The following is a 14,231-nucleotide window of genomic DNA, read 5'->3' as shown; positions in this document are numbered from 1 at the left end:
TGTAGTACAATCTTCACAGCTAATAGTTGACAATCTAGACATTGCTAATTTACTGATGTAACAACTAAGAGCCAATCTCACAACTAACAATTACTACGTTACACATTATTAATTATCACGGCTAAACCAGGTTTAGGATCTTCTGCTCAAGTGAATTCGAGATCAAAATTTTGATTCTCATGTCAATACATTAAGTTGGCATTAAATTGGTTTAGGTTTCTTACAGATCACTAGAGAGCTGCTTTTTCAGCTTCATTAGCTCATGGAAATATTTTACATTACCACCTAAAAATGTAACCATTTTCTAAGTAACCACCCATTAAATTTTTTATTTTAAATTACCACCCCTTAAATTAAATAAATGCTTAGATTACCACCCATTTCAAAAATTCGGTGGATTTTTCGTATGTGGGCCCCACCTAACACTTATTTTGACCCTTTTGACTGATTTTTCCCCACAATTTCTCTCTTTAAAACACTCTCCTAACTCCAATTCACATTTTTTCTCTTTGAAATTTGGTTGAATTTGGGGATGGAAATGTGAATTAAAGTATAGAGCGTTTTTAAGGAGAAAAATCGGGGAAAAAATAAGTCAAAATGGTTTAAATAAGTGTTAGGTGGGGCCTACAAACGGAAAATCCACCGGATTTTTGAAATGGGTGGTAATCTGAGCATTTATTTAATTTAAGGGGTGGTAATTTAGAATAAAAAATTAAACGGGTGGTTAGTTCGAAAATGGTTACATTTTTGGGTGGTAATTTAAAAATTAACCTTAGCTCATAGTCTCTTGTTTTTATTCAATTTAACTTGATGAATGCACAATTTCAACCAATAATATCTTTAATTATCTTCAAGTAAAAATTATAAAAGTTAATCTTTTGAAAGTACATATTAAGACTAATTCAACAAGATTCCACAAGTACAGTTTTTCTTGTGCATAAAATACAAAAGATGAACACAGAATTGCATGTGAATAGTGTCAAAAATAAAAGGAGAAAACTAACAAATTTTTTTTTATAATACTTGTAGTAAAAGGAGAAAAGGTAAAATAAGATTATACGACCATTGACACGAAATACTATTGCAGTAAAGTGAATGCATGATTGTTGCACTTAATCACTTATCAGTCAGGCACCAGAGCGTACATTCCCATTCATACAAATAATAATTCTCAAAAACTTGACCATCTTGAAAAGCTATTTCTTGGGCTTCAAGCCGATTTCCTCTGTGCTAAAGTGCTATGCAATGTGATTGCCTGCTCTCATCGGGCTTTCTCTTTGCTGAAAAAGAAAATAAAATATAATAAAACAGCAACGATGTAAGAGAGGTAAAAATAAAATAATGATAGAAGTTTACATCAACAAGATATCCATATCTTATAAAATAATGATAGAAGTTTACATCAACAAGCTATCCATATCTTATAAAATAATGATAGAAGTTTACATCAACAAGCTATCTATATCTTATAAACCATCTATCTCTTGTACAACCTGTCCAGCAAGGTATAGTTCGCAGACATTGTTGGAAAACACTCACTATGATTGTATAGAGAATGCAGCTGTTCAGTAGCAGATCAATAACTCTGTCTAATTCCTATATTCTAGTCTTACAAAGAATTTAGGCTTATTGATTTATGTAAATACTCACTATTTACATGTATGATTGTATAGAGAATGCAGCTGTTCAATAGCAGATCAATAACACTTTTTCTAACTCCTATATTCTAGTCTTACAAAGATTTTAGGCTTATTGGTTTATATAAATACTATTTACAACCTTATCACAAAAATCATAGAGAATTAGCCTTTTTAAGATTACCACTATGTTTGGATATAGAGAAATGGAGGGAAAGGAAGAGAAGAGAAAAAAAAGGATGCATCAAGCTTTGTTTGGATACCTAATGCAAGGAGAGAAGAGGAATTGGAAGAATCCATTTTCATTCTTCTTTTAATAAACCAAATCCTCCAGTTCTAGGAGAGATTTGGAAGGAAATTGGAAGGTCACCTTCTCCCTCCCCACACCTCCCTTTCCCTTCCTTCTTTTTCCTTCCCCTTCACTATTGTTATCCAAACATAGTGTACATGTTTAGTCCCACTCAGTTTTTGTTCTAGAAGACATTGTTAGACAACTCATTTTTTCAACCAAGCTCCTCCTGCTTCAAAATTTATCATGGCTTTGAAAATCAATTTGGCTTAGGTTTATGATACAATTTTGAGAGTGCTTTCACTGGTAAAAAAATCTTGTTGGTTTTCTTCAAAACTAACAAATTCCATTAGAACTTGAGCCACAACCTCAGGAATTTCATTTATTTGGAATGGTTCTATTACTAACTGTTTTACCTTTATGAGGTATTCAACAAGGGAATCCTCTCCCTTATTACATTGGTGATATCAATGGGAAGGCACTCAAAACAATTTCTGGGAAATGATTTTGGCACACCAAAAATTGATTTTGGCACTATTTTATGTTAGAGGAGCATTGAAAATTAAGCTCTTACAATGTGCCAAAATCAACTTTTGGTGTGCCAAAATCAACCCCCACAATCTCTAGATCTCTATGATATATGTAGAAATGCACATATCTCTCACATTTTCTATGCCAATATGTTCAGTTTGGTAAGGGTCCCACAGATAATTTCGCAACCATTTCGGGTACCCATTAATCTTTTGACAATATTTGCTAACTGTTCAAAATCTATGCCTCAACGATTTAGACATCTCATTGTGCCTACCTCTCATTTTCAAGGTGCTATATCCTTTGATAAACTGATTTTATATATCTATACATTGAGACGAAACAAGATCACACATGACCATTATCATTCATAGAGGAAATCATGGTAAAAGTTTTAGAAGTTTTACCAAAAAAAACTGTAGTGGGGCAATTTTTTAGGGACAGAGGAAGTAGTAGCAAGCAAAAGTCCTTTTTTCCCGATAGCGATACTCTTATCATGTCATTTTCAAATTCCTTTCCTCTTTAAGGTATGTTAAGCCTTTTACTTTTGGGTGTTATAAAGGATCTAATTAAGATTTGTAGAAATCTTTTGTGAGACTAAGTTACAAAGTCAAGACAGCTAAGAATCCTAGGATGAAATTTGCAAATTCATATGTTTATGGGTGCTAGAAAATAGATGATTTAGATGATCAAATCTTAATTTGTGACAAGGATGAAGTGGTTGCTAAAAAGGGATCAAGGTAAGCTTAGAATTAGAGCTATAGAGGCTGGATACTGCTAGAAATCCAGCTTTTTTTTTTTTTTTTTTTTTCTTTTTTTTTTTTTTTTTTTTTTTTTTTGTTAATTTTTTTGTTAAAATATTCCAAGTTCATCCCCTTCATCCTATTTGGAGGGACATTCTTTGTGGTAGAGATCTTTTACAAGATTCAGATGTTCTTGATATGAGAAGAAGATATTTCTCCGTGGTATCATTACTATGTAAAAAATGGTCTAATTTATGGATTGTCCTATTCAAGATGTGGTGGCGGGTTGGAGGATGGCTCATACATGGTAAATGAAAATTTTTCTTGGGTCAGTCATCTTATTTTTCCCAACGTCCAACTTCTGTCAGGACACCTCTTTTAATTGTCAGGATAACTCATTGGTTCGGAATGTTACAAGGATAGTGATTTTTCTATTACTTCTGCCTATAAATTGGTTCTTCCCCCTTTCCACCACCTTCCTCCTAAACCTCTTCTTTTTGGAAAAAACCATTGGAATCTCGTTCTATCTATGATAACTATGAGTAACTCTCCCTAGATGGTTACAATGCAACTCTAATATTGAGTACCACCTTTATGTTTTCTGCGACTGTCTGACTACTGTGGAACATTGAAATCGCTCTCCTATACTAATTATAGGCCAATTGACTTATATTTCAACTCTTTCTATAACCCTGACGGGAGATTTTTTTATTTTTTTTTAAATTTTTATTTTTTATTTTTTTAATCTTCATTATTTACTTCTCTGGTCTGTTAATACTTAATAATGGTTCAGCTATATGTATCATTAAATTGGCTTTGAACATGCTTCTTTTCATTCTTCAATCAGTTATATGCTAGGAACTGACATCATTACAGCTCTAACAATGGCAGAAATTAGGGAAGAAAGATGATGATATTGATAATATGAGAATTAAGTAACTTGAATGATAATTCCACTTTCGAGAGGTGGATGCTCTCCCAAGTATGAGCTTTCGAGAGGCTCACTCTCTCCCAATAACGAACCTCACAATATTCAACATATCCTTATTCCTCCTAATGAGGCTTATTTATAGAAAACTCTCTCCTAACAAACCTCTAACTTATTCCCCAAGTCACTACTAATAGACTATGACAAACATGCCCACCCCTTAATATTGATTCCTTGCATTATACTCAAATACTGTATTCTCCATTAGCTAATAATCCAAGTAAGATGAAAAATCTTTCAAGTACAATCACTGTAGTGGAACTACGAATTCTGATTATAGCTTAGACTCGGAAGCCTCTGCACCTAGGTTCTATAAGCTGAATACAGATGACATACGGAGGGTTTACAGCTGAAGGCTGTAGGGGAGGGTGTATGACTCGTGGATCGTTGGTTTAATAATTAAATTAAGGGTTGCCTCTCTGATTGCCGCAGAGCTAATTACTATAAGATAAAGTTTGAAGTCTTTGAACCTGGATTAAGGAAATTCGCACTCAGGAGGTGGAAACTGATGCCCTCATTCTGAAGAATATGCTGGAGAGGCCTCCGCTAATTCATAACCATGACTTAGGTGCTATCATTTTGACAGATGAGAGGGTTCAGGGTTGTCATCTTATACTATAAGCACAGGGAGGGTAATATGTTGGCTGGTGCATTGGTAGAACATGTGCTTAATGCGAGACATGTCTTTCACAAAAAGCTAAACCTTGGACAGAGATCCTGATGTCATTGACCTTGAAGGACTCGACACTAAATGGAAGAATTCGGCTCTCTTTTTTTTCTTATTTCTTTTTTTATTTCCCCTAAAATAGGTTGCAAGTACTTTTTTGTTTAGGGAATTTGACTCTGCTTCCCTGCTTGTTAGTTTCTTGAATGTCTAATACAGGTTCTTCTGATCCTCTTCAACACTTTATTTGGATAGAGAAATTAGTGGGAAAGGAAGAGAAGAGAAAAAAGGGATCCATCTTCCCTTGTTTGGATACCATTTGGTAAGACGGAAGGGAAACGATATTATGCATTTTCCCTTCCTCTTTAATAAACCAAATCTTTCCTATGTAACCTTACCTTCTCTCTCCTCTTCCTTTCTTCCTCCTTCTTCCCTTACTTCCCTTTCCCTTCCACTTTGCTATCCAAACAAACCGTAAAGGGGTAGACGGGGAAGGGGGGGGGGGGGGGAGGCAAGGAATGAAAGAAACAAGAGAAACTTCACATACCTAAGGAGGTAGTTATGTAAGGCTGTAAGCACAGCAAAGGCCTCATTGTAGCACATTAATATCACTGACGAACAGTATACCACATAACAAAGAAGTTGGGGAACCAAACTCCAATACCTACATCTTACCCTCTTTTGGGGGGAAAAAACAAAGCTAAATAAATAATTTATCAAAAACTTTGTGTGGCACGGCTTATTAACGATTTTTCATTTCGGTCACAACTTTCATCCATGGAGCCCACATCTCCAATTATCTCCATTTAACGAACCTAGAATCACTATAAAATCCCAAATACCTCAATTAGCAACTACGTTACTCCAATTTACAAAATAAAAAAGGGAAATTTTCTTTGGTAACCCTCAATTTTTTTCTCTTTAGTAAATTGCAAAAAAACTTATTATTTAAGGTAATCATGAATTATTATATTAAGTTATTTATAACATTAATGATACTTTTTTTTTTATTGAATATTCAGCTATAGTTAGTTTCTTTTTTTTTTTTTTTTTCTTTTTAAATTTTTAACAATTAAATAATTTTTAAAAAATTAAACCACCTCCTCCCCACACCCAGCCACCCTCTCCGTCTCCGTCTCCCTCTCCCCCTCCCACTCCACTGCCGGCACTCGGTCCACCTTCTCTGCCGGCACTTTCCCCAGCTAGCGACCCTACTCCTTCCCTTTCAACACTAAAAGCAAGGAATTTTTCGGTGGCGACATCGACGACAACATCTTTATAGGTGCAAAGTAAAGGGATAGTAACGGCTTAAATCGCTGAAAACTGCCTTGATGAAGATGTTTGATAACCGATTCAGAGAGAGCCAGTTCAAGGTCGATGTTAACACCTTGTTTGTGTTGATTCTGCCGTCGTCTCCATTGTTTGTTTGTTTTCTAGTTTGTTTGTTCGGCTACCCAAACAACGATTACTATAGAGGGTTTTGGTTTTTGCTTTCTTCAGTTATTTCAGTTACATTTTTGTGGGGGTCTCAGGGTGGGGGTGGGGGTTGGGGTGTTGGGGAGTTGGGGTCGGGTCGGCCGCAGGCGTGGGCGTCGACGGAGAAGGTGATCAGGGCACTAACAGTAGAGGGGGAGAGGGAGAGGGAGAGGGAGAGGGTGTTGGACTGGTGGGAAGGGGTGGGTTTTTTTTATTTTATAAAAAAAAAGGTATTTAATTATTATAAAACTGACCATGGTTAAGTATTTTAATTAGAATATCTATTATATTTGGTTATAAAAATTCATGATTACCAAAGATAATAAGTTTTTTTGCAACCAATGAGAAAAATAAAAAATAGAGGGTTATCAAAGAGAACTTAAGAAAATAACATTAAAAAATTGTGAGTCCTAACCGTTTATTATTTAGGAGTAAATTCAGAGAATAAAGGGGTGAATATGGGGATTATAATGTAAGGATAACCAGGTGTTTGGGATGGACTGCTGTGAGGAGGTTCATGGAGAGAGAAGAATATGGAAGGAAGTAAATAAGTGGGCCCGACAAAAGGGAAGGGTAACGAAAACTGTTAAGTGGTAGCAAAACCTATATTTTTAGGTTTTGGGTGGTAGTAAAATAAAATAAAATTTTAGATGGGCAGCAAAAATCAAAGTGGTGCATTTTAGTGGTAGCAAAGGTCAAATTTTCCTATTAATTATTATTATTATTTGGACATTATTTTTTACATTGGTTATAAAAATCAGGCTTTGTTGTTGTCGTTGTTGTGAAGGTCAGTCTATTAGATACTTCATAATATCATTCATTCTACAAGTAAACTTTAATCAATATAAGTATACTTTTTCATAGAAAAAGGAATCAAATTTCCTTATCCTTTTTTAAAGGTGGGTCTAAAGTTTCATTCAATATTGAAAATTTTTCATGGTACTGAATTGAAATATAGATTTTGAATTCTGATATGGTATTTATCCGATGATTAAAGATTAAGAATCTTGTTACTAAAGATATAAGAATTCATTTGAAACTTTTAAGTTTTACTTGAAATTTTGGCAAGTAATATTGTGAGTTGAAAGGATGGAAAAGTTGATTCCATGGAACGCTCCTTTGGTTTGCAGGTACATATAAAGGCAGTTGTCTCTTTCTGCTGCAGCAGATAAGTCCTAGAATGCATGCACAAAATCCAGGAGCAGAACCCCAAATATTTCACTCTCTCATGTCCCTGGGAGTCACCGGCTATATATTTCCGAAATCAGAATTCACAAATTTTTTGCTAGATGTCAGAGTTTCCTGATCTCACAAGTGCCTATCACCATAGGCTGAGAAATGAATATGATACAAAAGAAAAGTTGAAAGATCTACAGGTATTAAGGAGGAGTGAAAAACATTTAATTAGGCTTCTTGATAAAATAGAAACACAATTGAACAACACTTCTTACTTAGCCGGAGAAGAGTTTACCATGGAAGATGTTAGCTTGTCTGTTGCTCCTAAGATGAAAATGGGTACATTAATACTAGGACAAACGTTGTGGAGTACTAGAAGATGGTGCAACAGAGGCCTGGATACAAAAGGATAATTGGAAAGTTTTTTGAAAGATCATTGACAACAACCTGGTGATATATCCATATGAGGAGCTTATTGAAGTAATATTAAGTGTACAGAGGTTTGGAAATAATAAAATACTAAAGGCATTTTATTCTTTCATTGTTATAAATTGGGTAGGGTGACCTATATTCTATGCTACATAGACTCAGGATCGGTCGGACACGGACACGTGTCCAAGTGTCCGATCCGGCAAGTTCCAAAATTCTAGGACACGGGGACTCTGTCCGATATTTGGACATGGGTACGGGGACACGTCAATACGTCACTTAAATTTATATAAATAAAATATATTACAAAAGCTTTAAATTTTTCATTACGTCCACCCCTATTTTTTCTTCATGTTTCTCCTCTTTTTTTCTCTTCACTTTTAATGAAAGTGTCCGAGTGCACATTGAAGGGTCACACGTGTCGGTGTCCATGTCGTGTCGTGTCGACACGTACACTTCACAATTTTAGCCTTGTCCGATTAACATAGCCTATATTTATGGTGCACCTAAGACATTTCAACCATTTTCTCTTTTGATTCCGATCATTTTGCATTTTGCATTTTGCTAAATTTTAAAGGTGTAACATGAATATATGTATGTAGATTTTCGAGCTCATATATATCAAGCACATCAATCTCACATATGAGTTCAACACAAGTTGGAACTAGGTATATTCTACTACTTTCATTCTAATTAATGTTCTTATATGAGACTTCTACGACTGCACACTATAATTTTTCAATATTCAGTGTGCACATTTATATATATACTCTAAGAAAAAGTCCAATAAAATCCAAATAATAAGAATTTTCAGCATCAAAAGGCAAATTACCAAGAGCCATCATGGTGTTACAATTAGAGGCTAGCCGTTAGACCCTTAGTATATTTAAAAAAAGATGGAAGAAAAGAAGAATAGACTAAAAAAACAAAGCTTTTGGTAAAAATATGTATTTACAAAAGAATTGCAGAGAATAACTTTCCATGAAAACAATGTATTATGAGGAAAGAGATATTAAAAACTTACTGACATAGCTAGCTTTTCAAGAAGGGGCAATTATTGCTTTTTGTCTTCTGCTTTTCTAGGCTGCAAGAAATAAAAAAAAATAAATAAATAAAAAACAAAAAAACAAAAAAACAAAAAAACAAAAACCAAGCATTATATCTTAAATGATGAAGAGGGAAAGGGAGTGTACAAGATCACCATTGTTCTCTGAAGAACAATTTTCAATAATACACCTTAACTTCTTAGACTCTAATGAAACAATAGTTAGCATGGAATCTTTATTTACTTTTCAATAATGCTCTGAAGTACCTTAATCCAACAATATCAAGATTTAAGTTGCTTTCATACAAACATGATGCTGAATAGAATCAATAGATTGCTAATATGATTTGAGCTGAAATAAAAGCAGCAGGGCAAAAACCAACTATGCCAAATGTTAAAAAAAAAAAAGGAAATTTCTGATACCAACTACCAAGCCAACAATAAATGTTAAAGCCAGCACATAGGAGAACCAGGCCACCAACTCATTACTACGTCAATGCAAGTGCAATACTGCAATGAGCCCATATTTTTTTATCATTCCTTCTCATTTGTATTTATATAAAATTTAGGGCCAAAAGCAATCCGGAAAAGAATCAACGAGGAAGAAATATCACCACATGCACCAAGATATTCTAGCAATTTTACTTTTTTTATTAGTACTTGCCATCCCAGTTTCTAATCGCTCAATCAAGGACCAAAGTAAACAACTGCATTTGCTACTAATGTACAACAGCTTCGGCAACTGTATTTGAGTGTTTTCCGAGACACAATATTTTCTCCCATACAGGAATTTACTGTCAAGCATTACGAGAAAAAGAAAGCTCTTGCATTGATCATAATCTAGGCAGGGCGGGGAACAATTAAAATTCAAGTTGAGCTATAATGAATGTGGAAAAGACTAAATACACAATGGGGTAAAACCCACGGGAGCACCACCAATAACATCAAGTTGAACTACCAGCATAAGGCACTACACTAAATCAATTCAAAGCAGCTCTCCAACTGAACGAAGTTTTCTAGCCTAACAAGAAAAAATGGTACAGCAAACAAAATCCTTGTTTAAACTCCCAAATTTTAAATGCTTTGTAAGAACATTACCTAATCCATCAAAAGGACAAAAATAACTGTTTTTTTAAAGGCAAAATTACTTAATTTCACCCAAATGTTACATCAACACACAAAAATCAATCCCAAATTTCAACAGTAAACACAATTGATACCGAATAAACATAATCGCATCCAACAAGAACATGCACATAAGGTGTTCGACAAAATGCTTGAAAGAAAAACAACAAACCCAGATCAAAACAGCAAGAACCTAAATCACACCTTAATACTAGGAGTAGGTTCACGAAGCTCTTCCTCAGGAATAATGACAGGCCAACCTTGACCACCATCTCGAAACATCTGCTCAGTTTCAAGGTACTGACCTTTATCGAGAATGAGAGTACGAATGGATTGAGCAGAGGTTTTAGAAGCGTCGAAAACTTCCTCAACGCCATTGACGAAGGTGACCTTGATTTGAGGAGGGTGATCATCGGTGCGACGCTTAACTTCGACTTGGCAACTGGGGTTTGAGTCTCTGGCTTTTCCCGCGCTACACTGGGCTAAGAACTCCATGCACGCACCTGCACGGGAGTCCAGTGCGTTGAACTCTAGCTTCACCTTTGACAGGAACTTCAACATTCTCAATTTTCTGAATTTCTCTCTCTTCTCTCTTCTCTCCTCTTATCTTCCTCCGTTCACTCTTGATACTATTGGGGTCTGCAAGTTCCTCTTGATACTAGTGATACTAATATGACCGTAACCAATAAAAAAAACGGAGGGAGTATAACGAATAAAGGTGGCAAAAGCTATTAAGCTAACCCGACCCGAAAACTCAGCTAAAAATAGTGGGTTAGGATTGAGTTTTTCGACCCGAAAATTTAAATGGGTTGACACGAACCCGACCTGAAATTAAATAGGTTAATTTAAGGTTGAAAATTTCAACACAAAAATGACCCACTTAACCCAAAATTATTTTTGGGTCAACCCCAACCCCAACCCAACCTGATAACCCGAATTGTATAAGATAGATATGTAGTATAAAAATAAAACAAAAATAAAAATATCTAAACAAAACAAATAAAATTCGGCCCAAGCCTATGTAATATCTTAAAGTAGACTAAAACCCTCAAATCCTAAATGCCTACTTCACTTTTTCACACACTACTCATTCGTTTTCAACTTCCTCCCTCATATTTCAATTTTCTCTCTCTTCTCAACATTTCAAACCCTCAAATTCGAAATATGGATCTATCCTGAAGTGTGAAAGGGTGAAAGGATGACACGCCTTGACATACATCGTCCCAAAAACTATGTTATATGAAGTCTGTTTAAAAAAAAATTGTTACTTTTGAATTCTAATTTGTAATTCAGTAGGTAGATCTTATTTTGATATGTAATCGTTAATTATGCTAGTTTCATTATATAATTTTGGTGTTTTGCTTGAGAATATTAGTTTGAAAAATGAAAATATCAGTTTGTTTAAAAAGAAAATTAAGTAGTTTCCAAAAAATTAAGGTTGTATAAGCCAATATTAGGTCAAAAAAATCATATTTAAACCCAAACAAAAAATTGAGTTAAACCAGATTACTTTCGAGTTGACTCGAACCCGATTAATTTCAGGTCAAAACCTGATTTAAACCCAAAAATAAAAAATCAAGTCAAATTAGGTTACTTTCGGGTTGACCCAAACCCGAAAATATCAGGTTCAAGTTGGGGTTTTCAACCCGAAAACTTAAATGGGTCGGGTTGGGGGGTAGCTGACCGAAATCAACTGACCCGACCTGATCTGTTTGCCATCCCTAATTATGAATAGTGTTTAAGATCTTAACATAACCGATAAAAAGAAACGGAGGGGTACCCTACAAAATCAATCATCCTAAAGTAATTGGAACACTTTAATATACATATTTGTTGATACATAACTTAATTTTACCTTAAATAGTTTTGATCGTATATTTATTAAACTTAGTTGATACTATGAAAATTTATACAATTCATCAATTTCTTTGTGCCTATTATTTATAGAATTCAAGTCAATCTCCTAAGAAATTGTGCCGATTAAAGTGGTGCGCACTATAAAAATTTGGAGGGATTATTTTGCTTGCATTAAATGTCTTAATTTATTATAAAGATATCTTTAATGACTGTTATTTTTTTTATAGTAATAATTCATATCAAAGTTGTCAAAATCGAGATTCCATTTAAATTGGAAGGGATTTTGATGCATATGTGTTACGGATGATAGTAGTCGTTATTTTCAGAAGTTTTCCTACAAGTTTTTATTTCTCACATGAGAAGATTTTTTCTTGTTTTAGTCTTAGCGTATTTTAATTATTATGCAATTTTATTTTGACAATAATTATTTTTACAATATCGGAGAATTCGAGTAAGATGATTTTTAGTGATTGTGACTATTCACCAAAATTTTATTTAATATGTATACATGTATGAATTTTTTATACTCGCATAGTATCATATTAGGTATTTTATATACTTTGAAAATTGAAGTGACATCATAATATATATATATATATATATATATATATATATATATATATATATAATTCTTGGATTGTTTGATGAATTTTGTTTAATGACTTGTTTACAAGCATGATAAGAAGTAATAATTTAATTATGACACGATATGTTTATTAAACGGATTTTCACCATATACCCTTGAGTTTTTTGTTAATTCACTACATACCCCTAAAATTTTTCAAATTCACCATATACCCCTAAGTTGTAACAAAAATTCACCATATACCCCTAATGAAAACAAGATGAGTGAAATTTGGTTAATTATGCATCAAAACTACCTTAGATCTTTCCCCCCGTCCTCGAAACCGATCCTCTCCTTTCCCTAACATCCGAAACCACTCCAAATTTCCATAATCATATTCGTATGGTTGATTTTGAGGATGAGAAAAGGAAATTTGGGGTGATTTTGGGGGTGGGAAAAAGGAATGTAGGTGGTTTCGGGGGTAAGGGAATGTATTTAGGGTGGCTTCAGGTCATAATTAACCCTAATGACTGACGAAATTAACAATCATTAGTCATCAGAGGTACATAATGTATTTTTGTGAAAACTCAGGGGTATATGATGAATTTTAAAAAGTTCAGGGGTATATGGCGAATAAACAAAAAAACTCAAGGGTATATGGTGAAAAAACCGTTTATTAAAAGTGGACTGAATCATGTAATTATTTAAGTATAAGTAACAAGAAAAATTAATGCAAACTTAATTCAATTTTATAAGAAAGAGTTACAATTATTATTTATGAAACATGATTATTATTTATTACTCACTTATATCTATAGATTGAGGCAAGTAGTAAATTTAATACTCTCTCATATAATGAGTTGTGTTAAAGTAGGATTCCAACGTAGTAGTGTAATTATGCACATTTTGAGAAGGAAGAACTTAAAAATAATATATTACATGCTCATCAAAATATTAATAGCTTAAATGGGAATTGTTGATTGGTGTATGGCATCCCTGACCGAGACCCGATGACCCGACCCATGACCCGAAATTGACTCGAAATCCGAAATTGACCCGACCTGACCCATACTCGACCCAAAAATGGAGTTGACCCAAACCTGACCCAACACCCGAATCGACCCGATCCGAAGTTGACCCGATCCGAATTGACCCGAAGTGCTTGACCCGAACAGACCTGATACCCAAAATTGACCCGAACAGATCCAATACCCGACATGTCCTGAACTAAAATTACCTTATAATTGAACTTAAAATGTCTCGTACCAAAAGTAACTCAAATTGTTCATCTTTAACCGTAGCTAAGCTCATAAACTGAATTGATAGTTTTTATTATAACAATAAAAAATATATAATCCGTATAAAATTATTCATTTGAGCTTGATTCACAAATAAAACAACCCGAACATGACCCGACCAAATTTTGACCTGACCCGAATATGACCCGAACATACTTGACCCGAATGACCCGACCCGAACTTGACCCGATACATGACCCGAAGTTGACCCGAAACCCGAATTGACCCGACCCGACCCATACTCGACCCGAATGTTAGCCGACCCGAAAGTGACCTGACCTAGACCCGACCCTAAACCTGGGCATCGTGCCGTACCGGACCGCCACGGGTCGTGCTTGGCGGGCCACGGTCACCGGTGTGCCCAGGTTTTCGTGCCGTGCCGTGCCGGCCAATTTCAATGGCTAGCCC

General features: G+C 34.7%; 1 protein-coding gene and 1 pseudogene across 1 annotated transcript; one reads left to right on the top strand and one right to left on the bottom strand.

Annotated features, from left to right (window-relative positions):
• Positions 1-882: 882 nt before the first annotated feature.
• On the bottom strand, positions 883-10,788 carry LOC110690024. The gene is made up of 3 exons (XM_021866849.1): positions 10,308-10,788; positions 8,958-9,017; positions 883-1,280 (listed from the first exon to the last, which is right to left on the bottom strand). Exons 1-2 carry the CDS (start codon positions 10,662-10,664, stop codon positions 8,988-8,990), a joined length of 387 nt encoding a protein of 128 aa, XP_021722541.1. The 5' UTR covers positions 10,665-10,788; the 3' UTR covers positions 883-1,280; positions 8,958-8,987.
• Positions 7,501-8,949, top strand: LOC110690025 (annotated as a pseudogene).
• Positions 10,789-14,231: the final 3,443 nt, after the last annotated feature.

This window comes from Chenopodium quinoa, unplaced genomic scaffold (assembly GCF_001683475.1).
Source record: "Chenopodium quinoa cultivar QQ74 unplaced genomic scaffold, ASM168347v1, whole genome shotgun sequence".
Taxonomy (NCBI): Eukaryota; Viridiplantae; Streptophyta; class Magnoliopsida; order Caryophyllales; family Amaranthaceae; genus Chenopodium; species Chenopodium quinoa.
This window is presented reverse-complemented; position numbering and strand designations above follow the sequence as displayed.

Excerpts from the sequence above, each read along its gene's own strand:
- LOC110690024 (XM_021866849.1), bottom strand. The coding sequence starts at position 10,664 with ATGTTGAAGTTCCTGTCAAAGGTGAAGCTAGAGTTCAACGCACTGGAC. Across the intron at positions 9,018-10,307 it reads AACCTACTCCTAGTATTAAG|CCTAGAAAAGCAGAAGACAA; the intron begins GTGTGATTTAGG and ends TATTTCTTGCAG.